Below are 26,305 nucleotides of genomic sequence, written 5' to 3' on the forward strand. Positions count from 1 at the left end.
GCCCAAGGCGCGCACATGAAGAGTTCTGTCCACTGAAGCAAGGCAGGATAGGGAATGACTGCACCGTTCCAGGTGAGGGAATGTGTTTGCACCCATGCTGTCAAGTACAGGAAGCATCAAGGCGAGAGAAAATAAGTGCAAAGGCAATCAAGTGAAAAGGACCGTCAAGGCCGAATTATGACACGCTGGATAAATCGTTTATTTGAAAAACACCAAATGAAGACAGTGGGGAATTTTTTCATGTGGACACTTGATATGTTAGGTTCACAAAAAAAACGTTTTTACACTTTAAACTGGCCTGTAGAAAACTATTTGAAAGAATTTAATATACACACAAAGCCTTGATCATGTTCAGCTAGAGATGATTTTCACAAAATGGCTGGACTTGTCAGCAGTGTCATTTTTTGGGGGTCTCTAAACATAATTTTCTCCAATATTAGATGTTTATAAAATGCCACATTTGGATCCCTAAATACTTAAAACCATAATTTTTCAAATGATGATTTATATCACCTGTTTTCTATCCCTTAGTGAAAAGTCCTACTGTTATATGGTGGTTTATTATGTTTATATTTATTGTTTTACAGCGATTTAATGTGGGCTCACTCCAAACAGTACAGTTATTAAAATATACAGTAGACTGTATAAATAACCAGTAGGTTGGGAAGTAAATTCTAGGGGTCAAAGGTCACCCTTGGCCATCCATTGAATGACGCTAAAATCCCAAAATTGATAATAATGACTAAAACAATACTATGGCAGCAAAAATGTTAACTGTCACTCTAGCATCCGGCAGCCAGATGGTCATGCGGCGCGCTTATTAGAGCAACACACACCGACACACACACAAACACGACGCATGGCCACATCAGCATCTCGGCATGTTAACAACATTGTCAAGCACGATTCCCAAGTCGTTTACATCTTTTTCCATTTCCTGGTCACAGTCTATTGCCCTCAGTTAATAGGCTGCCATCTCATCACTACTCATTAGCCAATCACATAACACCTATCCTACGGATTCCCCATTTCTTTGCAGATTGGAGCTACATCCGAGCTACACTAGAAACGTCCGCTGGCATTTGCCAGTGTCTCCATATTCAGCATATAAAAAAAAAAGACCCCCCACCTACCCCCTCGGAGCCTTTACACACAAGCATTTTTCTCATGAGCTAGGCTTTCTCAGCTACAACCCTACACCTCCCCTGTCTCAATTTAATCTGTTTGGGAGCAACCCGGTGGCCTTTCATTGCTCTCGCAAGGCAAAGTGCTTTGCTGGCGTGGCCAGAGCAAAAGTGCAGCCAGCTTTCTTAAAGTGCTTGTCTTCTTACTGCGTAGTTGAGCAAATTCAACAACGGCAGGAACAAGAAAAGCAGGCGAACAATAGCAATCACAGTCATTATTTGAAAGCTGCCTGCCAACCCTTCCACGTGGACATGTATCGCCATCAGCGATACTAATGGCAACTCTTGGAACAAGAACTGCAGCACACCAGAGCAAGAACTATTGGAAATAACATTAACTAGAACATGAAGGTCAGCCCCAACAACAACAAGAATACAGACAGGAAAACATTCATTCATTTATTTTCTGAAGCGGCTAACAGCCAATCGCAGGGCACGAGGAGACATAAGACCATTCACACTCATACTCATACCTAGGGGTAATTCATATTGTCATTGGAATTAAGGGATTTAGCCATCTTGGATTGAAGATAATCTTTAATCTAGTTGCAATTGGAATTGACAGATATAGACAAACCCTAATCCTAACTAAAGATAATTACAATTGTAAAGCAAAGATTTATTCATTAATTTTCTGTTTATCCTCACTAGGGTTGTGGGGGTGCTGGAGCTCAGCTCCACTCACAATCACCCAGCAACGAGGGGGAATTGATCCCATACTGCCCGCACTTAAGTCAGAAAAAAGAACCACTGCAACAACGTATAGAGGGTAAGCAATTATTATTTTATTTTTTGCATGTGGCAAAGTCAATAAGAGCCCATGCCTATTAATTTTGTGGATCCTCATTAATTATCATTTATTTCCATTTATTTGTGGGTTGAGTTAAATATGAATATGATTTTTTCCTTGTTGTTGTAATATACCACCATATTTTATTAGAACCATTTTTTGTGGGTGTTTTTGAAACTAAACGTGGTTTAATGGAAAGATTTGGGGATCGACAAATAGGTAAATTTTGACACTTTAAAAAATATATATGTTATAAAACAATTGTTTGTGATGTGTAAGGAAAATATGTTGACAGCAACCAATCTGTTCTTGCGTGCTACATTTTGTATGCGTTATTTCAGTAGAAAGATGACTCTTTGGGGTTTTTTTTCTTTCTCCCCTGGGGCGGAAACGAGTGGGGTGTATAAAAAGGCATGAAAAGTGAGTGACGGCTGACGGGGGAGTCGCGACAGACGCTCCAAGTGAAACGGAAGCGGGAGGCGATGAGAAAAAGAGAGAGAGAGAGAGAGAGGATGAGGAGGCGGTTGTCATGGCAACCGGCCATCACGTATACATGAAAAAGAGGAATGAGAGGGTCCACGCTGATTGTGTGAAGGAGGCTCCTCTTAAGAGATGAGAGGCCTCCAGGAACTGTGCTGCAACCATCCCCTACTAGTCTCCATGTATTGATTGGTCGTCTATCTCCGTCATTGGCACTGAGTATCTAAGAATGGTCTCTATATCATGAACTTATCATCATTCTTATTGATGGTTAAGCAGCTGAAGTTGATGGCGTTTTATTATGTAGTATGAGAATCGGCAGGCTTTTTGTTTTGACCTCATTATTATAGTTTTTGGTTTGCTTTTGCAGATTTGCTGTTTTAATTGTCCACTGGTGGAAAATTTGTAGAGCTGGAGTGGCTAAAAATGTGTTTTTATCTCTAAGGGCCGCTTTAGAAAAGTTAAAGGATGGGAATTTTTCAATTGAAATCTTAACACTTTCTTTTGTTGGAGAGAGGGTGGGGAAAATTGTTTTTGCATTTAAAATGCGAAAAAATTATTTGATTAATTGGAAGTTAACTATGGACTATGATGAATAATTGTAATTGCTTAACAGTAGATATGTAAAAATACATATATAAATTATATATAAATGTCTGGTGACTGCAAGAACGTCTAGAAAATCAGGAGAAAGATCACATTTAATCAGATTGGATTTAAAAATACTGAAATTCTACAATTTAAAAATGACCTGCATGTAGGTGTTTCAATACTTTAGTCTCCATTCCTCTTCCTCATCACCAGAGTCCTCCTTCTCCTTTCCTGCTGTTTGTGTTGTGTTTCTCAGTGTGTGTTTTGACACTCGGCGTAGGTCACAGCTTTGCCACCACAATTAGCAGACAATGGTGACCCAACACTGCAGGGGGTCAAATACACACAGCAAAAGCAAAACTAAACCAAAACCAATATGGCAAAATGCCAGTATTCCTTCGAGCACCTTTTTTTTTTGGAGTCTGCTCATGATAGAACCTCTAGCCAAATTCATGCTGTAAACTGGGACTAGAGGATAAATTGGATTTATTCCTAGGGGATATATCTCCCACATATGCCTTTTTAAAAACACCCTTCTCTATCAAATTTCATGTTTAACCAAGAATTTTCTGGGGAATTTTAGATAAGCAAGACTGCCAAGACTTTTTGGTTCATTTTTATGGCAAATTTTCCTGCCAAATTTCAAGTCCCTGGGTGTGGACAACAGATTTCTTGTTTACAAATTGAGCGACAAGTTGTCAAGTTGACCCGACAGCTTGTCAGAAGCAAACCGTCAGTCAGAAGGAAATAAATGAGACGTTTCGCCAAATGAACGCTAATCTCGGAGGGCTTGCTTAGTTATCGATGCCTTCTAAGGATCTATTTTTTTATTTCTCTTCGTGTTTTTGCACTATTTACATTCATTAATGCATTTTAGCAAATTACCCTCACTTAGCTATTTGATAGTGCCTAATTTATACATGCAAATCTACATTGTGTACACAAGAATGGACGATAGTGGCAGAGCATCTTCAGGGGTAAATACCACGCTTTCTTGGCACGTATAAAATTATTGGGCGACAGGCCTGGCGTACCCCTTTTGTATTCACGTCCCACAGAAATGCACCCCCTCCGCCATAGCCCTGAACCGTCTAATCACTTTGTCTGATAACGCTGATGAGATTCTTCCTGATGGATGCCGTTTGTTACGGAGACAGACATCTCGCTGACATTCCAATTACATTTTCCTCAGCGCCTGATCAACAAATCAAATCCGATTCTCTCCAGGAAAGCAGACGTAACGGCAACCGGCGAAGGCCCCACCGGTTTGGGGCGACAAATTCGCTCCCCGGGCCTTGTTAGCCTCGGCCAGATGTTGCCGAGTTAACGGGAAAAAATGCAATCGTGGCCGACCGCCTGCGTCGCTTCGTCATTGTCACCAAGAATTACAAGTTTGGCGCTGAGGTTTCGTCGTTTTAGCTTGGATGGCAGGCAGCCCATGGTTGCTGTGTCAAGATACCATATCACATTATTTAATGCATCATGATAATCGTGACAGAATGTCAGAATATTGTCAGTATCGTGTTATCGCGATTAATTAAGCAATGTTGACGTCAGTTGCGTCCAGATTAAAATAATTGTGGTCTTATAAAGGAAACCAAAATATTAACTATCGACATTCTAGTATTTTCTGTGATGATGACAGCTGTAATTGATTGTCATTGCTGTACCAATTATGTAAATTGTGTTTTAATCATAAAATGTATGCCTTAATTATACCAGCACCAAGATGATATCAGCATTGACCTTGTGCGATAATGCTGTGTCATGAGACCAATCGTCACAAAAACTGCACAAATCGCAAGGTACCATTTCAATCACGATACTTATCATTATTGTACGCATCGTGATAAATCTCAATGTTTATGCCAATGGCAGAACAAATGTAAACAAAGCCTTTAATTGTAATATTTTAGAAATGAAACACAAAAATATTGCCTTATTTGAACCTTATTTTACATTAGTTTCATATTCTCCTCGCCCCCAATACACCCTAAAACCAAGCCCTCCGACACCCCCTAAAATTCGGCCCTGTTTCCCACCCAATATAGATTTTCCAACCATCTTACCCTGCATATATTTGAGCTCTTCGTCCAAACCAGTTAGAACCCACGCAAGCCCTGGGAGAACATGCAAACTCCATACAGTGACTACCGACCCTCAGATCGAACCCACGACCCATAAAACTGTGAGGATCTAAATTTGAATCTCATAATAGTCCAATTTTTCTCTTGGAAAACCATAACGCATGACTTCTTTGCAATTCATTTCCCACGACACAATGTTTAGGGAAACACTACCTTACTCATGTCAATAACCCAAAATAATGGTGATATTTCCCATATCAAAATACCCAATACACGATGAATTGCGATATGACGGCGACATTGTTGCGAATATCAACACGCTATCAATAACCCAAGACTTGCCGCAACGTGATAGCAATACCGATAAATGATGATTATCACACCACCTTCAACACATATCCCGAGAAGCATCCGGCAGTCGCTAGCACTTTGGAGACTGTGGTGGCAACCTCATCACAGCTGGAATAGCACAGATACGGCGCTTTACGGGGGTGCCGCACACTCACACGTCCCCTCTGGCTGAGAGGGGCCATTACCCCCACGCACACACGCATAGAAACACCTCCCATACATCAGTGTGTCTTTAGTCGAGGAGAGAGAGAGTGAGAGAGGCAGGGAATTAGTATTCCGAGCACAGGGCGGGAAGCTGAGAGCGAGCATCCACCAAGGAAGGAGGAGGAGGAGGAGGATGAGGAGGAGGAGGAGGAGGAGGAATATTAAGGGCGAACAAGGAGGGCTGCCATCATTTGCTCCATTTCGCTCCTTCCACGTCAGATTGTCCCGGCTCGATTAAATCAACGAATATTGGAAGGGAAAACAAACAAACAAACAAACCACTGGAGATGCTCCTTTCGTCTCGAGGAGGCGTTTTACTTGACGCCACGGCAAGCGACGACATTTGACGGTAGGCACTCGTGCATCACTGCCTGGCACACGCCGCACGTGCAAACACGCTGTAACTTTAGTCGTTCGCTCATGTATCGACGTGTTTTTTTTTTTTTTTTTGAGAAGGCGACCGTTGTGGTGATGGAGGGAAGCGCGCACTCGTGTAATCAACCTGCCTTCTGCGTGCGCGTACTCGTGGACGGTCGTTTCTCCACTGCTTGCAGCTCCCGTGGGTCCACGCCCCTTTACCTTGACCACCGAATGCGATTCGTGCGAGTGGCGATGGGGGGAGCCTGTCCGATAGACCACCACAAAAAAAAAATGAAAACAAAATATGATCCAGCAGAATATGGCAGCTATTGTGTACTATGTAATCCCTCAATAAGAGATAGTGTATGAAAGCAGTGTTCTTATGGCAAACGCCATCCTGAAACGAGTCGGAGGTAAAAGTCGTGACCTCTATCGTGCATCCCGTCCGTCCAAGTAGAAAATGGGCCTGTTTGTGTAGCAAAAAAAAAAAAAGCCGGAGGGAAGGGGGGGTCAGACAGAAGCAATCGAAAGCAGAAGCATCCCATTAAGCAGAAGGGATGGCTCAGCCCGCCTGGGTGCTGATAAATGAGTCCACGTCCTCCGGTTGAGTCGCCCCGAGTGCTTGGCGCTTTGCAAACAAAGAGCTGTATGTTGTCGCTTGTCCACCAAAAAAAGATGAATGCTGTGTCTATGTCAACAATAGACCTTCAAGGTGATACCAGGCGAATCGTATTGATTCGTAACATTCTTTGCTGGAGCAACGGCATGTTTTATTCAGTGTGCATGCCATGGATGCTTTGTTTGGGTTTAATGCCGCTGCCTTGGGGTATTAAACAGCGTTGTAGGGATATTATTTTTTCAGTGGTGCCCAAGATCGCGTGATGGTAAAAGAGGCAGGTGGATCCTGGAAATAATCTGAGATTTTATCTTGGCTTTGAAAAAGAAGTCCTTTATTTTTTATCTTAATCAGTCTTGTGTTCATTTATGACCAAAGTGTCATTCCTTAGTTAAAGTGGGTTCTACAATCCACCATTCCATTCCTAAATACTGAGCCAAAATGGAGAAAGATTCCATTATGTTGTCAGTCTGGTCAGTCTGAAAATAATTCTTGATAAATGTTCTGATAGGTTGGGTTTGAGTTGTTTTATTTGTATTCAGTTTGATAGATAATCCCCAAGAAAGAAAGTCCACCATCCTAATCATGCCATTCCCCAACTCAACCAATGTTTGTTCAATTCCTCCCCTACCATAGCGGGAGGCGTCCAATCCTTTGTGATGAATGACCACGGCCAAACCTCTGTGATCAAATGTGTTGGACCTCTTTTAAAGGAGATGTGAGCATCCAGTTAGTTTTCTCAAATTCTCTAAACAAGAGCTAAAGAACTGGGCCATTGCTTCCGGAAGCCAAGCATTTCCATGACGACGGGATAAGGCAGCCTTTTTCGTCTACGTGCGGCAACACAAAACCACCCGAGGACGCTCCATTGACTGGCGCGCCGCTCGCCATCGATCCCCCTCAGCGGGCCGCCTTGTTGCGACAATACCGCCAGACAAGGTCGACGCGTCATTACGCCGCAAAAAAAGGGAAATCGTACTCGCTGGTATGGCGAGTTTGGCTAGGACGGCATCTGAAGCTGAAAGTTCAGCCGTCGACCTCCGATGAATCATTAACGAGCACTGGCTCTTATTTTTAACGACCCTGCCCCGTCCGTCATTACTGGGCACAAATCGGGAGGCTGTAAAGATGACGAGCTGTTTATGGTGCATCGTTCCCAGTGCTGAAATGGATTTCCCACAACACAGGTGGGCGGAGAAGTCCACAAAAACCACTAATAGTCTTGAAAATGAATTGAATAATATTTGGCGCCAGTAAAATTATTTTGTACAAAGTCTTGTGTTCAAGGGCCTAGACCAAGACTTTCCGACTCCAACCTAAATGTTTGTGATCTAAAACCCAGATCGAGACACTCAATGTGGTCTCCAGACCAAGATGAGACTTGCGAGATCCAATACGAGAAGGTCCTGTGGGCCTCAATAAACATTCCTACCAGGTTTTCTTAACTAACCCATCAGTTTTAAATGAATTTTCTCCAAGATTCAAAACAGAAGATGCTCATTCCAGATCCCAACAAAACAGTTCCATAAAAATGTGGGCTGGTAGAAACTAGTAGAAGAAAACTAGGTTTTTGTATTTATACTTTCAGATATTTTTAAGATGATGTTTTCAATTGAACTGAAGTGACCCGAGTGTATATATGAACAACGTCTGTCCAACCCCCCCAACTCTGCTTTCCACCCTCAGGTTGGCATTTCTTCACAGCCAGACAGCCATTGCTCATACTGAGGCGTCCTCATTTAAAAGTGACTCAGAGAGATTAACTGGGGCGGAGCTACGTGTTTGCAATATTGGATGTGGACAGTGCTTTTTTAAAATCGTTTTTACACCAATTTTAAAATCCACAGCCTGCTGTGGCGGTCAGAAAAAAAATAGAGTTAAGTGCACCTTCCTTAAATAGATGGCCAATTCCGATGTGACAGTCGCTCGAATCCAGCGGCACCGTTTCTCGATGCATTAATTGACGAACGCTCTGCTGGCCAGCCGCTACTCAAAAAGAGCAACGTCTCCCTGGACGACAACCAGCGATCCACCGATCGATGGTCCTGGTTCGCTACCGCTATTTTTCCTGTGATTGATTCTCCCCCACTGCCGTATTGGACACTACATTGACTCCGATAGACAATCAGTGCCAGGCCCCTCATTCCAAACGCATTGGACATCAATGGCCACCAATGATGAATTCAAACTGATTGTTTTTTTTTTAATTCTGTGATTTCAGGTGATGTCAGGAAAGAATACTTCCAGGAAGTTGGTGCTGATTGGCTGAAGAGTTTTGGCCTCAGGAGTCAAAAGCCTGTTACTTCTTTTGCTCTTTAGCAACGTGGCAACATGTTAAAGGTTAGAAACACACTGTAGACAAACACAAATCTCAATAAAAATTCAGTAAAACTATCTGGTAGACCTTCCTCATCCACTCCTGTTATAAAACATCATTAAAAGTTTGTGGTTTTCTGGATAAAACTTTCTTAGAGCAGAACTTTCCACATTATTGTATAATTCACCGGTGGAACATGCTAAATACTGTCAGGAATTCCAAGTACAATGTCCAAGAATAGCATCACAATCAAACTTAGACATTTTGGTACAGTATTCAAGTAAAATATCCTAGTAAAAGCATACAATACAATGTTTTTGCCAATCCACTTCATTCCAGGAGAACTTCACAATAGAAAATCCTACTATCAGATACCGAAACAGATCCCCGACTATCCTTAGTATAAAATCGAAATAGAATTCTCCAAAGGACCTGTTAATAGATTCTGGCTTCTGAGCAGAACTTCCCTGCAAAGTATTGTAGCGGAACTTGACCCTGCAGAAACCTCATCGAGGGATTTGGTTGAATTTTCTCATAAAACTCAAGTTCAGCATCCCATTAGAATATCCTGGAAGTCCAGTAAAACTTCTTAACAAGTCAACTGAGCATATTTTTATTCAAGCAGTACAATAGAACTTTCCATAGAATTCTCAAGTAGACATGCTATGTTATTTTGCCTTCCAGTGGTGGTAAATCGAGGCCATCCGTCAGTCCTTCATGGGCCCGTCGTTCCAGTCTGCGTGATCCGGCCCTGACGTTCACGGGCCGATACCCTTTTCTGCACAACTTCCGGAGAGGGGGCGCGGGCGGCGCGATTGGCCGAGTGCGGGCAAGAGTGCAATGCGGATTGGAGGATGTCGGGCGACTGGGATGAAGACCTGTGCAAGAAGGCATTGATGCTGGTGGAGGAGCTTTGTTTCAACTCGCCACATGGCTACAGCCAGAGTGAACTCTGTCAGGAGTTCAGTTACCTGCTCAGGGGACGCAACAGACAGATGGATGCAGGTAAGGAAAGCCGACCAAATCGTAACCAGATCTTATCACTCCATAGAAACTGGTTAAACTAATGTGAAGGACAGTTTAAAAACTAGGATGCTGATATCTTAGTATTCTTCATCATGAATTAACTCAATGGCTGCTTTGGATGGTTTTTGCTGTCCAATGCATTTGAAATGGGAGGTTTTTAGCTATCTCTATAGTCCACCTCAACATCTAGTCCAAAATTGAGACAAGACCTTGACTTTTCACAGTCAAGACCTTAAGTATGTGGTCTTCAGATTGGACTGGAGAGTTACATTAGCAATAAAATAAATCAATATAAACAAAAACCACTATTACATACTGAAATCTATATATGTACTCAGGTAAAACCACTCGATATACTCGGTTGACACCGTTATTTTAATAGACTGTGTGCAATGTACACTGAGAAATGTGAACCATACCAAACCCTACTATTTGGGGTAAATAAGGAATTTGTGACATACCAAACTGACCTGAAGTGACTCGTACCACTGCGTGACTGCGCTTACGAAGTGTGTATTCAAAGGATTTAAGAATGTTTGTCCGGTATTATCTCGTTCTTGTTCAAACACAATCGTGTCTGACGCTCACATAAGACGCTTAATCACGCCAATGCATGAAATATTCATTGCCGTGTCTAGTTTGTTTTAGGAGCGCGCCAAGAGACCAGAACTCAACGGTTGTCGGTGCGTGTCTCTTGTGCAGATTAGTAGCGCCACCGTATAGAATCGGCCCGGGCCGGTCGAAGCCTCAGGAGATTTGCATTGAAAATGTCACGGCGCGGCCCGTGGCTTTCGTGTCAAAAGATAGCGAGCTCCCAAGCGGATCGAAAAGTCCTCGGAGAGCCGACGGTTGAAAGGTTTTGCTTGCGTTTTGGCGGGCGGTCACTAAGGAATGTGATTGTCAGGAAGTGTTGGAATGGCGGGGCACCAGAAATAAAATACATTAGTCACTGACACGCTGTATGACCACCAACGCATAGTTTGACTTTATAGCTGAGAACTGTTATTTGTGCCTGTGGCTTGTTTTGTCATGGTTTTTGCATTTTTGGTTTGTTTTGTCATGGTTTTTGCATTTTTGGTTTGTTTTCGTCAGGTTTTTTTTTTGGCTATGGCTTCTAATTATATCTATTTTCATTGATCCTTTTTTTCAGATTGTTTATTTGACAATTTGTTTTTCTTCCTTTAAGCGTTTTTGTATTTATTTAATGTTTTTTCCTCAATTCTTTGATTTTTTTTCTTCAAATTGTCTTTTTTTCCCAGTGTCTCATCTCCACTCACTGTTTTAGTCCCGTTAGAGCATTCGTAACACTTGCCCATTCTAACCACCCACTCTCTACTTCTCCTTTTTTTTCTTCTCCTCATCCAATCGATACATGAAGCATTCTCATGGCCGTAACTGGCCTCGGTCCTAAATCACCGTCAGCTTGTTTTCTCTCGGCTCTCCTTCACACGCGCCGGCTCGCGTGCATCGACTTCCTCGGGATGAATGAAAAGCAGGAAACGATAGGAAGCGCTCAACAACAACCTTCTCCCTCCTTGTGCTATTTTCCTGAGTGCCGTTTTTTTTAATATTTTGACCCTGTGGCGAGGCTAAAGAAGGCCAGAGAGAAATGAAAACGCCCTCCCCCATATCTCCTGGCCCCCTCCTTCTTGGCAATCATATCAGTGAAGAACGAGCGCTGATTAATGACATACACCGAGTGATGAATAATTCACTGGAGGCTGGGCAGGCGGAGGGCACGACGGGAAAAGTGCCAGCGTTTTTTTTTCCACGCTTTTCAGGCTCACAATTCTGCCTTTTGAGTGATTGAATGTCTTGGCCTGACAAAAGGTGACATTGAAAAAGGTTCCATCTTTGATTTCTTTTCAGTCGGATGGGAAGCCACGTGTTGAGCGTCACGTGACTTCTTCCCAGCCATCGGAAAATCGTATCTGGAAAATTCGGCCAAGTGTCCAAAATTCTAGCCTGCGTAGAAGCTGGTGTTGAGGTTGTGCTGTTGATTTCTCAATTTGGCAGTGCAAGGTTTGGCTTTCATTCTGAGAGGAGGCTATTTGTGCTTGCGTTGCATGTTTCCGCGGCGAGGCGGTGTGCACGCTAAGTGTGTGTCCGGCCTAGTGAATTTCAGGTGAGCGAGCAAGTGTTTGTGCCGCATGAGGGTGAAATACTCCTGGTAGTTGTCAAGGAAACCCAACTTTAATGTGACAAAACGCATTGGATCGGTGGTTGGCGAGTCGGTCTCACAGTTCTGAGATGTAGAGTTCAATCCCAGGTGTTTGTGTGTTTGTGTGGGTTTTCTCCGGGTACTTTGGTTTTGTCCCACATTGCAAAAACATGCACGATACGCTGGTTGAACACTCTAAATTGCCACTGGGTATGAGTATGAGTTTGAATGGTGGTCTGTCTCCTTGTGAACTGCAATTGGCTGGCTTCTAATTCAGGGTGTCCACCCATAGTTGGTTGGGGATAGGCTCTAGCACCCCCATGGCCCTCATGAAAATACATTATGTGGAAAATGAATTGTATGTACATTCAAGCAAATGCATCGCATGTGTTTTTTTTTTTTTCAGAGATCTCGGTGAGCCTGCTGTCGGTGATCGTGACCTTCTGCGGCATCGTTTTGCTGTCGGTCTCGCTCTTCGTGTCGTGGAAGCTATGTTGGCTGCCGTGGCGAGACAAGGAGGGCGGCGGCCTGAGCCTGACCTCGGGGCTCCTGCCGGGGAGCGCCGGGGTGCCGGGCGTCGCTCCGGGCTCCTCCTTCCTTCCGCCATTGCTCCAAAGGAAGGAAGGACAATCGTCCTCCTCGCTCTACCCGTCGCTGGGCCAGCATCACCCACACTTTTCCGACCTGGGTGGCCTAGAGAGGGGCGAGGGCCCTGCCATTGGTGGTGTGGTGGGGGGTCCGCATGAAACCCAGGAGCCCTCCTACTTGGACATGGACTCGTATCCCAACAATGCTGGTGAGACCCATTTTTACTCTTACTGTGCATCTTTTGTCCCCTAAAAAAAACGATGTTCGCCCTTTAACGAAATCATACCGCTTATTTCTGTGACTATGGCTAGCGGCATATTTTTCTGTGTCCGTTTGTAAAAGCATCCCAAAAAAAATGGCTTAGAAAAAGCAAACCGGAACACCAGATGAGCCCATTTGATGAGCCCATCTGACCATTCCCTAATAATGTGTCCTGTGAGTGTACAGTACACAGCAATGTAAAGTGCGCGTCTGCTATAAATAGCCTGCACTGCACTGGCGTCTCTAGTCTTGTTGGGGGAGGGGATGCAACTGATGCTTACCGCCCCCCGAAAGAGAGATCATTAAGAAAATTTGTAGATTTATAATATAATTTTTGACAGAATCATATTTTAGGAGTGTTTTTATGTCAAGGGGCAAAATACCACTGAACTCTTTGAAATATCTGTGCTTATTAAATGAATATATTAATTGAAAATAACATTTTATATATATGTAAAAGAATTTTACACCTGAAAAAAACTGTATACATGTAAATATAGGCCCAAGAACCCCTGTGAGATTAAATGATCCAAAAAATGAATGATTATATTTATTCCATTACACTCCAAGTAAAAAAATCTGTTTTGTTTTGTTTCAGGAACGCTGAAGCTGAGCCAAACATCTCCAGATGTGCCCAACTCGGAAGGAGGCGGCGCCCATCCCCATAAAGACCTACCCAACGCCGTTTCCCAGCAGCAGGTCACCCCCCGGTCAGTTTGCCTCCATTCAATGACATCACCCTTAACAGCAAATATCGATTTCATGACTTTCTATAGGATACTCCATCCATTCATCCATCTACCTACTTGAATGTATCTTTTTTTGTGTCTGTTTCAGGCCCAAACCCATGACTCACCAGCTGTCCAGTCCCGACTTCCACGGCGAAGAAAAGGAGCAAGTGACCAGCATCGGCCAAATCAAACCGGAGCTGTACCGACCTAAAGGCGACCAAGGCGACGGCAAGCAGGGCGAAGCCTGCGGCAAGATCAGCTTCCTGCTGCGTTACGCCTTCAAGTGAGAGACCCCGCATCGCCCACGCACGCACGCACACACGCACATGATGGGGGGGGGAGGCCAAGTTGGTGGGAAGATGCTGAGTCAGTGTCTGCGCTGAGCCTTATTGACGTTCCACTCACCCGCCCGTAGCCTTCAAAACAGCCTCGATTCCTCCCAAAACGTCCCCAAGGTCGCTTTCACCTTCAGCAAACTTGCTGTCCTTTTCTACACAAAAAAAAGCATCCAACCGTATAAAAACAATAGCTTGACATTGCAAAAAAAGGCATAAATATTTTATTCTTAGGTGAAAGTATCCTTGAAAATAATAGTTAAATGTATTATACATATATATGAATTTATTTACTGGAAAAACAGGGGTTTTTTTCTTTTCTTAGAAAATCAACTCTCAAAATGGTAACAATTTGAACAAGAAATTGCCTGTTTTGAAAAATATGACTTAATTTTTGTTCAAATATCAACGTTTTCCTTAAAATATGTAAACGGTTACCCCTACACAAAAAGTTACGGTTTACTTTTTCTCTCCCAAAAATGAAAATATGCTTCTTAAAACTATTAATAGAAATTAAATAAAGTACTACAACTTTTTCATGAATATAGAGGCTTCAATCCCAAATTTGGACCTTCCTTTGTGGATTTTGGATGTTCGTCGCTATGTGGGTATTCTCCGGGTACTCCGGTTTTCTCCTCCATCCCAAAAACACACAGGATAGGCTGATTGAACACCCTAAATTTCTATAAGTGTATAAGTGTGAGCATGATTGGTTGTCTATCCCCTGCAATTGGCTGTGAACCAATCAGAGTGTCCATCCACCTAGTGCCCAAAGTTAACTGGGCTCCAGCACCCTCCATGACACTTGTGAGGATAATCGGTCCAGACTAGGAATGCATATTCACAGAAAATGTGTTTGCATTCCTCAAAATAGTCATAAAAACAACCAAGAAAGGCCAATTTCCCATTTGAGCCCTACCAAAATCACATGTTGGCATAAAAGACAAACCAAGCCACAATTTCTGTTTCCTCTCATTGATGTGTTAAATTTCAAAAGCCTGCCAAATGACTCCTTTTTTTTCTGGACAGAAAAGCTTGCAAAATGATTTTTTTGTTGTGGTGACGCCAAGCCTTGTTGTGATGGCGCAATAACAACATGCAAATACACACACGTTCTTCACCATCCCACATTTGAAGAGCGTCATATCATAAATCATCTGGGGTCCTCATAAATGTGCCGCATGAACGCTTTTCATCATTAGGCCATCCCGCCGCCACGCTTGTTTGTGCGCGCAAGTGTTGTTGCGCTTTAGAGCGACTGGCCATTTATAATTCATGTGGCGCCTTTTACTTTTCTGACCATCAGCACTTTGCAGCGCCATCGCAATGCTTTAACGTGTCGTCGTCTTTGCCGGCCCGCTACTACCGCGCCACCAATATCCCACCCTGAGCTTGTTTTTAGAAGAAAAAAAATGCCCATTTTGTCAGCAGCACTACATCACGCTAAGAGGACTTTCTAATATTTGGCAGGCAGGCTTGGGACTTAAATATAAGGTCAGATTCTAAATGGAATGCAGAATACGACTATGTCATAGTATGGTATGAAAAAAGCATTGCCATTATTTGTGTTACGGAAGTGCCATAACTATAAAAACACAAGTACATTTCAAAATGTTTTTTTTCTGATGTTTAGCAATGCATGTACATGTCACCCTGATTTATTTTCTTGCTGCTGCTAGATTACTGACTTAAAAAATCAGCAAAAAAATCAGTTCGGTCAAAATCTTGTATCTCAAAGTAATATTGAGCGTTCATAATTCAAATTTAGTGGTTGGAATATATCACTGTGCACTTAATTATCTGAAAAAAGTATTGTTTCATTCCACAAATTAAAGGATATTATGTTTCCTGAATAATGCCTTTAATAAATAAATAGTAGAATTGACAGCAAAAAGATGGCTAATTCCTTTAAAAAGGGAGGATTGGCATTTAAGTCCATTTTGAGAATTGGGTAATTGGCCAACAAAGTTTATTTAGTTGAATTTTTTTCTGTAAAATTATAAAATATATGTGTTTTTTGGAAATAATGCATTTCTACTTAATAATATCATCTAACTTTGTTCTCTAAGCATCTGCTTTCATCTGCGTCAACTCTAACCACAATTGCATTATATAGCTTGTAATTGTATTAATGGGAAGTAAAGCGCGTGTTGATCGGTCGCGCGGCAAACTGGTACAGGGAATTTGTGGCCCAAAGTTCACAGTGCGCGTCTAATAAAGTGGCGACACGCTGACTAACGAGCACAGACGCCATCTAACAAGGCCTGATTACTGGCTGCCCGATAATTAAATAGCGTGAGGCACACACCGGTGAGACGCCACACCGGTTCGACGTCGCTCCGACAACCTCCCACCTTGTTATTTCTGTACATGGGATGCCCAGGTGCGTATTTACCATTGTCACCATTGTGTGTTTGCGTTGTGTGTGTGTGTGCGTGCGTGACAGCACGGAGCAGCTGGTGGTGAAGATACTGAAGGCGTTGGATCTGCCCGCCAAGGACGCCAACGGATTCTCCGACCCTTACGTCAAGATTTACCTGCTGCCGGATCGCAAGAAGAAGTTCCAGACTAAGGTAGGTCACTGTGTGGTTTTATCTGGGTATTCGGACAAATATTAGAACTTTTTCTGTTTTTGGGTGCTTCCCACAATGCTCATGCATACTATTGATGGTCTTTTTTTATTGTAGTAAAAAATTAAAAATAGAGCCAAAGTTTATGGGGGAAAATGTGAAAAATTATTTGGCCCAGAGGTATGATTTTTGTGATTAGAATGAAAAACAGTTACAGTGGATTTGAATTGTTTTGAGTGATATCTAGTTCAATTTTGATTATTTTTTTAAATATAAATGTTTAGTAAATAGAACTTTATTGACATTTGACCCGACAACATGACCTTTAACAAGGTTTAGGAACATTACAGGCCAATATGGCAAGGAAGGCATTATTTGGCATTATTAGAGCAACATTTTTCACATTCATATATTATAAAATGTAAAATTATCAATGAATTTCCCAAATACGGGATGAATAAAAGTATATAATGTAATCCAATCTAAAAACAGCAACCTACAATCTCATAATAAAATCCCCTCATCCGTTTTCATCATCCATCCTCAGATTGAAAAATCCCAAGTATCAAAATAACCTTTCTACATGATTATTTTTACAGTAATATCTATTTTTTAGGATTGCCAAAGAAATAACAGTCACTTTTATTAATCGGCTATTGTTTATACTGCAAAAAAAAACAACTGAAACCTCGATTACTCGTGCATTCGCTACTGTGTGTCGATAAAACTGAGACTAATGGAATCAGGCTGTCATTTAACTGGCTGCCTCATCGCCGTCCGTTTCCCGTTAGCTCACGCCGCTAACAGGAGATGATGGGGCACTAATATTAAGCGGGAGTGACAGATCTTCTCAGGTTGTATTTAAACGACTGAGCGAGCATCGGAAACCAATGCATCTCCGTCGTCTGTGTTCATTTCATCAAATGCATCAATTGAATTGAATCAGCAAAGAGCACAAAAGGACGTCAACGTGCTCTCTCTTGCGTCGAAAATTGCATATTTTTGGGGAAACAGTGTGAAAATTGGAAGCCATGAACTAATAGACTCTTATCCCTGCAGGAAAGTGAGAGGAATTTAATGTTGCACTTTGTGGCCGACCGGAAAGGTTAATGATCGTTCTCATGGACAATTCAGTGCCTACGACCTCGTAATTAATCAACCAGTGTGCTGGTAGTATAATATATGTGGACAATTGTTTGAGGTAGAAGTGGAGGGTATGAGTTGGTTGGTGGGTGGGCCGAAATGTAGAAAATGAAACGTAAAATGACGAAGACGTGATAACAGCGCGACAAGCTGATAAGCAAGAATCTGATAGTGTCAGAGGAATTAATAGCTTTGGTGGAAACGAGGCAATTTTTCCAATCCTTATGATTGTGTTTGTCCGCTCTCTCTCAAGCGTGAGGAGAGACTGGACAAGGTTTAAGAGAAAATAGTTCAGTTAGAATAAAACGAGCAAAAAATGAGCGTTCTGCTCAAGATGATAACCGAGAATTTCCCAAAAATACCACAAAAATGGGGTCAACACCAAAGCCAATGCGAGATCAGAACTAAAAGCAAGATTGGGTCAAATAATGGTCACAGGTGGACAAGACTTGTGAATAGACAAAAAAATGGTCTTACAGGGTTATTTGTTGACTGGGGAATGATAAAAAGGATACGAGATCTGTCCTAAAATGGTTGGGATTTTCACTGCAGGTGCACAGAAAGACGCTGAACCCAGTGTTCAACGAGACCTTCCAGTTTGGCGTGCCACTGAACGAGCTTCACTCCCGCAAGCTTCACTTCTCCGTCTACGACTTTGACCGCTTCTCGCGCCATGACCTGATTGGACAGGTGGTAGTGGACAACCTGCTGGACTTCAGCGAAGGCAGTGGAGACAAACCTGTGTGGCGGGACATTATTGAAGGCACAGCGGTGAGTCACTACCATTAGTAATTATATTTATTGATATTTAACAAAAGCATGATTCAAAACATGACTTGATTTTGATTCTAGTCAATTTCAAAACTATTTAGGTCACAATTATTTAGGGAAACTGGGTTGAGACCACCAATGGTAGGATTTTTTTTGCACCGAATTTAAGATTGCAATTTAAGAACTAAAAAGACTTGACGTATTTTCACAACTATAAGGCGCACTGCATTGTAAGGCGCACCCTCAATGAATGACACATTTGATTTTTTTTCCATATATCAAGCACACTAGATTATTTTGGAGAAAATTTAAGACTTTTAAGTGCACCTTATACTCGTAAAAATACAGTACTTGGATTTGATTGGTTTCTCAGATCAAGAATTGCAATTAAACCCTACAGAACAGCCAACTACATATCAAAATTGACTTCAAACTGACTAATTTCTCAAGCAAAATACAAAAAAAATACCTTTTATTACTAACATAGACATAAATGCACAAACCTAACTATCTTGAAACCAAAAGGAATGACATAAGCTCTAACAAAACTTAAATCTAAAAAAAATAAAAATCTTATGATTACATTGCAATAGATAAATCATATCAAGATAATCATGCACTCTAAACCGACGCTCTCATTAACAACTCGTCTTTTAAGTTGACTACTACATTAATTAAAAAAAAAAAGCCCATTTCGCAGTCACATATTAACTATTGATCTGATGTTGACATGAAGTCACTGAACCCTCCGCAGGTGCCATTCTCGTATGCTCTTTCAAGTTAATATTGACAAGCAACATGCACGCTTCCACGCGTCGGTTTGGACGACTAATCGATGATAGACGTGCGTAGCGTACAGATGAAGCAAAAGACGACCACAGTGCATTACAAGTAAAATATTCATACAACTCATGGACATCTCATTTATTAAATAACTTGAGTCTCGTAGTGGAAGTATCGACCCGCAATGGATGCGAGGCGTGAAAAACACAAACGAGCCGTCGCCTCCAGTTGGCGGTGACAGATTGGCGCATGATTTATTGACAATGACACCTCCCCCAACCGCCCGGAAACCTACTAACTACCTTATTCTTTTTCCCTGAATCCGCAGGAGAAGGCCGATCTGGGCGAGCTGAACTTTTCGCTGTGTTATCTGCCTACAGCTGGCCGACTGACGGCCACTGTCATCAAGGCGACCAATCTTAAAGCCATGGACCTGACCGGTTTCTCAGGTAGTGGATTTATGTTGATCTCAAAGAATATCAAAGCTTTAAAACAACAAGGGTAAAGTTGATTGGGTTCTTAATTTTAGCGATCACTTTGAACTATGTGAAATTTTTAAGTACGTAGACGTCAAATAACTTACAAAAGAGTCACAAGAAACAAGAAAAAAATCCAATTTATAACAAAAAAACATGATGACTGAATCAAGGGTATGGTTTATATGTGGATAAATTAGATTTGACATCTCAGTAATATGTTTGTACTCCCTATTAAAACCATGAATATGAAATTTGTGAATATGAACATAAAAAATGGAAATCAGGGGCCGGCTTATATGAGAGAAATCGTAAAATGCAACCATGTTACTGCAATTTTAAGGGTACGGCTTATATGCAAAGGTGGTCAATATGCAAGAAAACATAGTTGGTTCTCAGGTAAATGACTGATGTGACGTTTTCCACCAAAATTATTACCTAAAAATCCTTGGTAATATTTGGTAATAAAGATAATCATTCCGATTCAGTCATATGACTTGAAGTTTCTCGAATGGGGAAGTTATGTACTGTAAAACTCTTTTTATACATAAAGAACTAATTCGTACTTGACTGGTTTCTCAAGTAACCAAAAATGTGGTTTTCCCAGGTAATGGACTGACAAAGACTTGACTAGTTTTCATCAATGGGATGAAGTAGTCATGACTAGTTCTAGATCCACAAGAGTTTTTCCACTATTCTTTTAAAGTCGTGTCTATTTTTTGCTTCCCTAGAGCAGAATGAACATTCTGACTGGTATTTTTTTTTCTTCCCGAAAAAGCACCTGTTCTCTGCCATCTTTGACTGACAGCTATTTTATTGCTCGTCACTCGGGGAGCAGCATCAGTGGCGGCGGTAACGTTAGCGGCGGCGCCCTCTCGGAATAAACGAGATAGCAAGTGTTATCACCAGCGTGATCCCGACAGTGTGAGAAAGACGCTGGAGAAACAGAGGGTGGAAAAAAAAATGCCATGTGGGCGTGTGTTTCCCAGGGTAGCGTCGTGCTGAATAAATAAGAAAGCAAGTCAACCTGCTGCTTTTTTATCCACCGCTGTTTCCAAGGTGACCTCGCATTAATTTCTCTAATTCTCAGAAACGTTTGTCTCTTCCCTGCAGACCCTTACGTGAAGGCCTCACTGATCTGCGACGGTCGCCGGCTGAAGAAGAGGAAGACGTCCATCAAAAAGAACACGCTGAATCCTACCTACAACGAGGCACTCGTGTTCGACATTCCCAACGAGAACATCGAGAGTGTGTCCATTGTCATCGCTGTGATGGACTACGACTGGTGAGCTTCGTCCCAGAGCAGGCAGGCCCATGAATAGTCATGATTGGCTGATTTTCTCTTGTCTTGTCAGCATCGGTCATAATGAGGTGATAGGAATGTGTCGTGTTGGGAGCGAAGCTGATGGCCCGGGTAGGGAGCACTGGACCGCCATGTTGGCCAATCCACGCAAGCCAATAGAACACTGGCATCAGCTAGTGGAGGTAATATCATACCTGTCAACTTATATGTTTTCCCATATTTTACACATTTTTTTAACATTGTGCATGCCATATAACAACTTTTGCATGGGAAACAATGTTTTAAAAAGTCTGTTTTTTTAAAAACCGTAGTCTTCTGCCCAATTTCGGCTTTAGTACGGAGCATAACATACGCGAAAGTCACTCCAGCTCTTTTCAATATATAAATATAGCACGTCAGCAAGCAATGTACTCCGACGGTAAAGCTGTCAGCGACATCTACAGATTCTTGAATTTACTGTACTGACAGATTGGCCACCCTGTTCTCTTTGGGGAAAATTGTAGACCTTTAAATGTTCCCTATTTGAGTAAATATGTACCATGTTGCATTTGTACGCAATATTATGACTTAATAAGGGGAATTGCAATCATTAATAATGGGAGCGATTGGCCAAAGTTGACAGATATGTAATGTGTTCACTTTTGAGGTGATATTTGAAGTGTTTTACTCCTCAAACTTATCCTAAGTTTTGATTTGAATTGTTTTTTTTCTTCTCGGCAGGAAAAAGCAATCGGTACGTTTGTGTCAACAAAGGGCGAAGCGTCACCGTCGTCCAAGCCGCACATCGTGGTGGACAGTCCTCATTCCGATTAAATGGGTCAGTATTTTTAGTATTCTCACTTTGTCTTTTTTTTTGGTGTGCATTGTGTGCTATTTGATCACACTTACTGCGGGTAAGTGTTTTTGGGGCAGAATGTGAGCAGTGAGATAGGTCAAGTGTGGGAAAGTTGGAACTGACAGCAAGCGTGTTGATAATGTAGGTTGTCATATCTGGGCGCTCTGAAATGGAGACCTGGATATCATCTTTTGTGCCTTATGCAAGGTTTTTCTGAGCAGCCATGTTGTTTTGTGGAAAGAAGCTGCATGAGAGAATAAAGACAGGTTTCGTGTGATTTAAGGGTTAACAAAGTGTTTGGTGTATTTGATCTGGTTAAAGATATGCCGTAATTTCTTGGTTTTTTTAGGCTATAAGAATGAGTACAACTGTTATGTTATGGCTCCTCTTCAAATTTAAAAAGAAATGCTCTCCCAATAATGCGACTAAATACTTCATTGTGTATTCTTTGGCTGGTGTAATTTATAGTCCGAAAAATACGGTTATCGGATTGTAGTTGCTGTCTCAGTTTTGGAGGATGAGATTTGGGTTTGGTTTTTGGTTTATGAATTACATTCTGTCTACGACCTTGTGGACTTCTTATGTGTGGCTCCAGTTTTTTTTACCTAGGTCTACAATGTCTTGTGTGTCTTGCTAGTGCAATCAAGCAATTTCCCAAATACGGGATGAAATAAAGTCCAAACCTAACCTAATTTAACTTAACTTGCTCTAATGATTTGGTCTAAGCTTTTGATTTTAGGTTATGGTTAGAAAAAACATTAATTTTGCATGACTTTGGGTTATTGGCAGTTTAGAATATTGTGGTATAAACTTTAGTTAACGCTACAGTAATGGGTTTGAAGGATTGTTTGGATTAGAGTTGGTTAAAGTGGAGGTTAAGTGTATAAAAGCCTGCGCGGGATCAAGAGTCTGTCAGAAGTGGGCGTTCTCTTGAGTTCTTATGCAATGCCTCAAAACCTTTTCTTTCCACTCCCTTGTACAAGCAAGCGCCCACTGTCGGCGGCCTAATTCCTCTCGTCATCTTCTCCTCATTTCCTCTTTTTTTTTTTTTTGCAGGTCCACACAATCTTTCCACCTCCAGACTTTTTCCTTTTTCCTCTTCTCTCATCTGTGAATACATCTTCTTTTTCCATCAAAGAGAAGCTCACAGATACACTCGACGTTTCGGCACTTCTGCCTCATCTGTCAACGGATGAAAAAAAAGAAAAAAAAACACACCAACATGCAATCGGTTTGCTGTACGTGTGCAGTTGACGTTGATGTAGTATTTGATCTAGGAGGCGTGTGAAGTGATAAACTCTTTAGAAAAAAAAAATAAGCCATTCTAAGCGGTCACTTGAAGCAGGACCAAAAACTTTTGTACAGACTTTCAGAGAAGAAAATGTACCGTATACACATACAAGGTGGTAGAACTTTCTGGATTCTCCGTCCTCTGAAGTATTGGACGCCAAACTCCAGAAGAAGGAGAGGCGACGCCATCTTCATTGATGTCAGAGGATACCGGGACAGACTGAGTGTGAGACGTGAGCGTGTAACCTTGTGTCGGTCTTCCTCATGCTTCCCGTCGTCCTCATGGCTATTCTTTTAACATTCCTAGGGTGGAGCATTTTCTACCAGAAATGTGAACTGTTGGACTTTTCAATGGAGAACCCCCTGCCCAAAATAGGAATTTTATTTTGAGATTTCAAGTCATCGAGCCACAGACGTGATACGTCTGTGTCGCTTTTATCCGCGTGTTTCCGTGTCCGTGGGTCTGGTTGTTTTGTATCTGTGTGTATGTGTGTATGCCTGTGTGTCCCAGTGGCCTGTGCTCATTCACCCCCATCCCCTGACCTAGTGGTCCTCCTTCCATCTTTCCGCTAGTCCTGCATTGTCACAAGGAGCCATATTGGGGCGTACTCCGGATGGCATAATATGGGCATTTACTCAAACTGCATTGGCATTGAAATGATAAAAAAACAAGGCAGGATTTATCTACTTTGACTCCACATTGATTTTTTCTTTTTTTGTGGAGGTTTGAGTCCAAAATGTGACCCTTTACAAGGACTGCAACTACCATCTAATCTTCTCAAAAGTTGGTTTTTGTTCAGGTATAAGCAAGGGGGAAAACAATCAAAGTTGTTTTCCTAAATAGATTTTTAAGGACTTTTTTTTTAGTTTTGGCTTGGGCTCTTTAAAGCAGATTTCCCACATAAATCCCATAGATTCACGACTAGTGTGGACTTGGGAGACTCCTTGGCAATAGAGACAGTTAAATTGACTTCACTTGTTATCAGCAACTTAATGTCTAGGGGGCAACTTAGTGAGATGATAGTGTCCATCTGTCATGTAATCGCTAGAAGGAATGGAGTCCCTCTGAGGACAGGCTAGGCTTAGAGTGGTAGACTATATTTTTTTTCCAAGGAAATTCCTTCAGAGTGACTGCTTTGGAGCATACTTGTCAGAGAAAAGGTTTTAGGAGAAAACATCTCAATCAAGTGGATGAGCCAAAAAAAATCAAATGGTCTCTTGACTCGGAAACATTGCGATGAAAGAAATATCACCAGGATGTCAACTAGATCTCACACATTTAATTTTTGTGAAAAAATATTAACTTATTTGCTCCAATTGGCAGGCAGGATTGGTTGTCTAGCACTGTTTAAGTGAATTGGACATTTAACACTGTCAATAATATGTAAAGAGTTAATTTTTAGTCTATTTTACTGGTAATTTTTGGATCATTTCTTTCTGGGATGCTTTTTCTTTGTTTTATGCTTCCTGCTGGTTTTTAGTCATGTCCATGTTACATCCTATTGGTTCTGGGGCAATTACGTTTTCCTATTAACTCATATGCTACCATTAAAGGCACTGTTTTGACAGCAGGGGATATAGTAAATTGAAAAAAGGGCATTAGATGCACGCAATTGATCACATGGCTTGCAAAAATCTTGGTTTTGCGGCTCCATTGTCCTAAATGAAAGCATTTAATTATGCATGTACAGTATGAATGGGCTACAAAGTTCCCATCAGGTAGAAACCCTGGTCTAGTGTCTTGTGTAATAGGTTTTAGAGGCAAAAAATATGTCCTACTGGGGCAGGAATATTATATATAAACCACTATGTGGTCTGCATTGATAGTTGGGGGTTGAAAAGATGCCACGCTAGTGTGAAGCCCGCCCAATGTCCGCGTGGAAAACTGATTGCAGTCCATGTAAAGGCTTTTTTTTGTTTTTATCCCCACGTCATTAAGTCCTTCCTGCTGTCTTTCAACCGGTGTCGTGTAACTCTATCGTATTTGGCTATTTTGTGTGCTGTGCGAAAAAAACTGGGTGATGACAACAACAACAACAACAAAAAACATTAAAAAAAAGGGCGTTTCGGAACAAATGTGCTCATCTGGGAAATAACAAGAATGTCTGTGTTTTGTAGATTATGGATCAGCTTTGTCCGAGTAGAAACGTTATCGATCCGGCGGTCCCGAGGCTCCGTGGCTCCCCTCCTTTCGCCCCTTTTACTTCCTCTTGTCAGCTCATTTTGACCCCACTTATCCAGTGGCCAGTCACTTGATTTGAATATCCCTCATTTCATCTTTTTTTATCATGATGCATCTTTTCCTATTCTCCATCTTGGTTGTCTTGTGTTGTCGTGAATGGTCGCATTGGAGGTCTGCATGCTTCTCAATTAACACGAATGATGTCAACTCGATGCGAAATGACGTAAGCGACGCTCGGAGCTACAATAAATAAATATATCAAATGAGGAACTTGTTACTAATATGACTAATGATCACAAATGATGATACGTAGGGGGGGAAATGTGTGTTTTCTCTCTCTCTCTCTCTCTCTGTCGGAATTAAGATGCGTATATATCGAATTTGGATCTTTTTTAAATAAAAAAGGTTTATTCACAAGCGCTTTTTTTTTTAAAGCCAGGAAGTGTTTGTTTCAGTCTAGAAAGAGTGAAGCAATGCTATTGGAAATTAAAGATCTGTATCATTAAGCCTTGAGGCGTCTGTTTTTTATGTTTTATTTTATAGTATGCGTGTATAGAATGCAACAATTCAGATGAGGAAAACCACAGAAGAAAAGAAAAGATGATTGTTATTGAACATGGCAATAGGTATCCTTATTATATTATATTTTTATTTTGTCAAAATTCTTGGTTCTTATAATACTAACCACTGTTTTTTTCTTGCACAGCCTTATTATATTTTCTATATTTCTTTCTGTAGTTTGCCAATTTTTGTGTGTATTTTTTGTATAAGTTAATGACAGCCATGGATGTCCCATTCTTCAGGCAACCTTAAGTGTTCCAACTTCAAACCAATTTGCTCACTCCTCATGAATTTTTTATTTTCAGGAAA

At 41.6% G+C, this 26,305-nt stretch overlaps 1 protein-coding gene across 2 annotated transcripts; it reads left to right on the forward strand.

The window, feature by feature from the left end:
* syt3 (synaptotagmin III) lies at positions 1 to 25,948 on the forward strand. 2 transcript variants are annotated; one of them, XM_077734560.1, is made up of 14 exons: positions 1 to 72; positions 1,836 to 1,953; positions 8,885 to 9,003; positions 9,665 to 9,985; positions 12,574 to 12,963; positions 13,615 to 13,726; positions 13,854 to 14,030; positions 16,529 to 16,655; positions 18,348 to 18,566; positions 19,678 to 19,798; positions 20,939 to 21,110; positions 21,181 to 21,310; positions 21,849 to 21,945; positions 23,020 to 25,948. In XM_077734560.1, exons 4-13 carry the CDS (start codon positions 9,835 to 9,837, stop codon positions 21,939 to 21,941), a joined length of 1,692 nt encoding a protein of 563 aa, XP_077590686.1. In that variant the 5' UTR covers positions 1 to 72; positions 1,836 to 1,953; positions 8,885 to 9,003; positions 9,665 to 9,834; the 3' UTR covers positions 21,942 to 21,945; positions 23,020 to 25,948. The 2 variants fall into 2 exon arrangements, with proteins under 2 accessions (XP_077590686.1, XP_077590685.1); XM_077734559.1 differs by lacking the exons at positions 1 to 72; positions 1,836 to 1,953 and adding an exon at positions 5,803 to 6,036.
* Positions 25,949 to 26,305: the final 357 nt, after the last annotated feature.

This window comes from Stigmatopora nigra, chromosome 15, assembly GCF_051989575.1.
Source record: "Stigmatopora nigra isolate UIUO_SnigA chromosome 15, RoL_Snig_1.1, whole genome shotgun sequence".
Taxonomy (NCBI): domain Eukaryota; kingdom Metazoa; phylum Chordata; class Actinopteri; order Syngnathiformes; family Syngnathidae; genus Stigmatopora; species Stigmatopora nigra.